Raw genomic sequence first — 2,616 nt, 5'->3', positions numbered from 1 at the left:
TAGAGAAAATACGCAGACACGAAAACTTCATAGAACAATTTCAAAATAAATAGCCCTCATTTGACTCGCTGGTAGCAATGTCGTTTGAGTGCTTAGAGAAAAGGGTAGAAATTATAGCAGGACAAGGAACATTGTATCCCAGTCTACATTTTGGTTGAAGTAACACAAAATGTTTATTATTTAAGTGGCACGAAGGTATTATTTTGAATTGCTTCATAGATTTTATTACTAACAATTTAGGAATAAATACCGGGAATCTACTCCGGTGTTTTCAATAAATACAGCCTAAATTCCCCGTTCCATTGTGTGGGATATATAACAATACATGATGTACTTTTAAAATGTCTGAGGAAACTATCAAGAAACTGAAGGTTATCCGTACATTTTTTTTCCAATTAGTATTTTAATACAAGTTTTTGTTCCCGACAGAAAAAAACATATGCAGTATCGAATTTTTATGTTCAATTCTGTGTAGGCTCCCCATTACTCATGACTGGGTAAATGGTGTCTTTTACAAGTATTATTTCCATGTGAAGACAACATTTATTTTCCTTTAGTTTTTGTTCTGTTATTTCGAATCTTCTTTGTCTGCATTATCGAATATGTCTGTTGTAATAAATCATAGAGCTGGCTATAGGAATTTGTTTGTTTTAGTTGTCTAGACATTGGTGACTTGGAAGAAAGAGGGAATGGGCAAGGGAAAGAGGGGGGGGGGGAGGAGGGGGCGTGCCTGGAGAAATGAGTCTCTCAGCCAAAAAAAAGGCAAACTGGTTATTTGTCAAACAATTTGGCTAAAAGTTGCGGTGAAACGAGCTAAACAATAAATACTTATTTAAACACTGACAAGAAAATAAATGAGCAATTGAAAAAATTTGACACTAATAAGCTGAGGTTATTCTCAATACGTCACGTTTCTGCCCCTTTAAAAGCCCTCGACATTCTAGAACAGCGGCAGACTTTGGTAGTGACGCCTCTATGGTTCAACTGAGCAGGATGTTTGTCAACACGACAGTCAGAACAGTAGTCAACCTGGTGAACACAGACACATCGACAGTCATCGAAGCAGTTATTTTATTTGGCTTTTCGTTGCCCATAAGTCTCTTTGGGCTTGTGTCTAACGTTATCAATATTGTTGTGTTTCTAAAAATAGGTGTGAAAGACCCTGTATCTGTGTCTCTGGTCGGATTATTCGTGGCCGACTTCGTCTTTCTTCTGTTGGCCTTTTACCGCCCAGTTGCTGAGCTTCTGGTCTGGTCGGGTGCAGCCAGTTCGTGGGTCATTCACCCCAAAACTGTGCAAGTCATCGCTGCTTCTTATGTATCTACTTTCTACCTCGTATCCACGCTGCTAACCACGTACATATCCCTCGCTAGATGTCTCTGTGTCGCTCTAGCGTTCAAGTTTCAGCGGATCTTCACCCTGACACAAGCGCGCCTTGTAGTCGTCTCCATCTACGTCTTCGCTGGGCTGTCTCACGTGCCGCAAATACTCGCCAAGACTTTGGTCTGGCGTTACAAGGCACACCCAGACAACACAACGTCGTCATTCCTCGTACTGACAAAATCCTCCAACTTCGAGTCTCTCTGGGCATTTCACAACATAGTCAACAGAACTGTCGTACCTTACTCCTGCCTTGCCATCTGTGTCCTGTGTCTGATAGTCTTGTCGGTCAAGTTGAGGTCAGCCTCCGAGTTCCGCTCCCATGCTACGACTGCGACTACGACAACGACAACGACGGCGACTCCGAATTCGACTCGGAATAGGAATACGACTGCAACAAATTGCGCAGACGACTTCTCTCAAACTTCTGAGAAACCGAAAACGAAACCACAAACTACCACATCCAACCTGAACGTGAAAGAGATCCAGCTGATGAAGGCTGTGTTTCTTCTCTGCGCTATTTTCGTATCTACGGCGACAATCAGGGCTGCAATGGGCCTGGCTTTGGCCATTTTCCCCCAACTTCAAACACACGAGAGGTACAAAAACGTGCACACCATCTGCACGAGTCTTGTGGCTGCCTTCATGGCTTTCAATTGTGCCGTCAACTTTTTCATCTTCTACTTTTTTAACACGAAATACAGACAAACTCTGGGGGTTTTCTATGAGAAAGTATAGCTGAACTATTAAGACATTGTCGGAGTATTTCTTTTCTTTTCTTTTTTTTTTTGGATTGCATTTTAGAAAATCTATAGGACAAAAAAACCCATTCTGAAGGTTTTATAAAATTTTATTTGTTCATTTTAAAATTTATTTTTGTTCATTTATTTATTCATTTATTTGAACCAGCATCTGAGCCCCAGTAACGTTTGCAGAAGATGACGTAATGTATTGTAGAAAGCACAGGAATTCTTATGCCAAAGACATGTGGTGTGCGAGTAGAACTCTATACACGGGTAATTTTCGCCAATTTGGAATAAGACAGCGGACTACTCGCATCAAGCGTGAAAGGACCCAAGAGAGTGCCACCACAAACACTCCCACACACACATACACATATACACACACACACATATACACACACACACACACTCACACACATACACACACGCACACACACACATATACACACACAGACACACACATATATACACACACATATACACAAATATATAT

The 2,616-nt window shown here is 41.1% G+C and overlaps 1 protein-coding gene across 1 annotated transcript; it reads left to right on the top strand.

The window, feature by feature from the left end:
- Window positions 1-975: 975 nt before the first annotated feature.
- LOC101849344 lies at window positions 976-2,118 on the top strand. The gene has a single exon (XM_005112413.1). The coding sequence runs from the start codon at window positions 976-978 to the stop codon at window positions 2,116-2,118; it is 1,143 nt and encodes a 380-aa protein (XP_005112470.1).
- Window positions 2,119-2,616: the final 498 nt, after the last annotated feature.

This window comes from Aplysia californica, unplaced genomic scaffold, assembly GCF_000002075.1.
Source record: "Aplysia californica isolate F4 #8 unplaced genomic scaffold, AplCal3.0 scaffold01265, whole genome shotgun sequence".
Classification (NCBI taxonomy): domain Eukaryota; kingdom Metazoa; phylum Mollusca; class Gastropoda; order Aplysiida; family Aplysiidae; genus Aplysia; species Aplysia californica.
The sequence above is the reverse complement of the archived record's forward strand: the minus strand, read 5'-3'. Positions and strand labels throughout refer to the sequence as shown.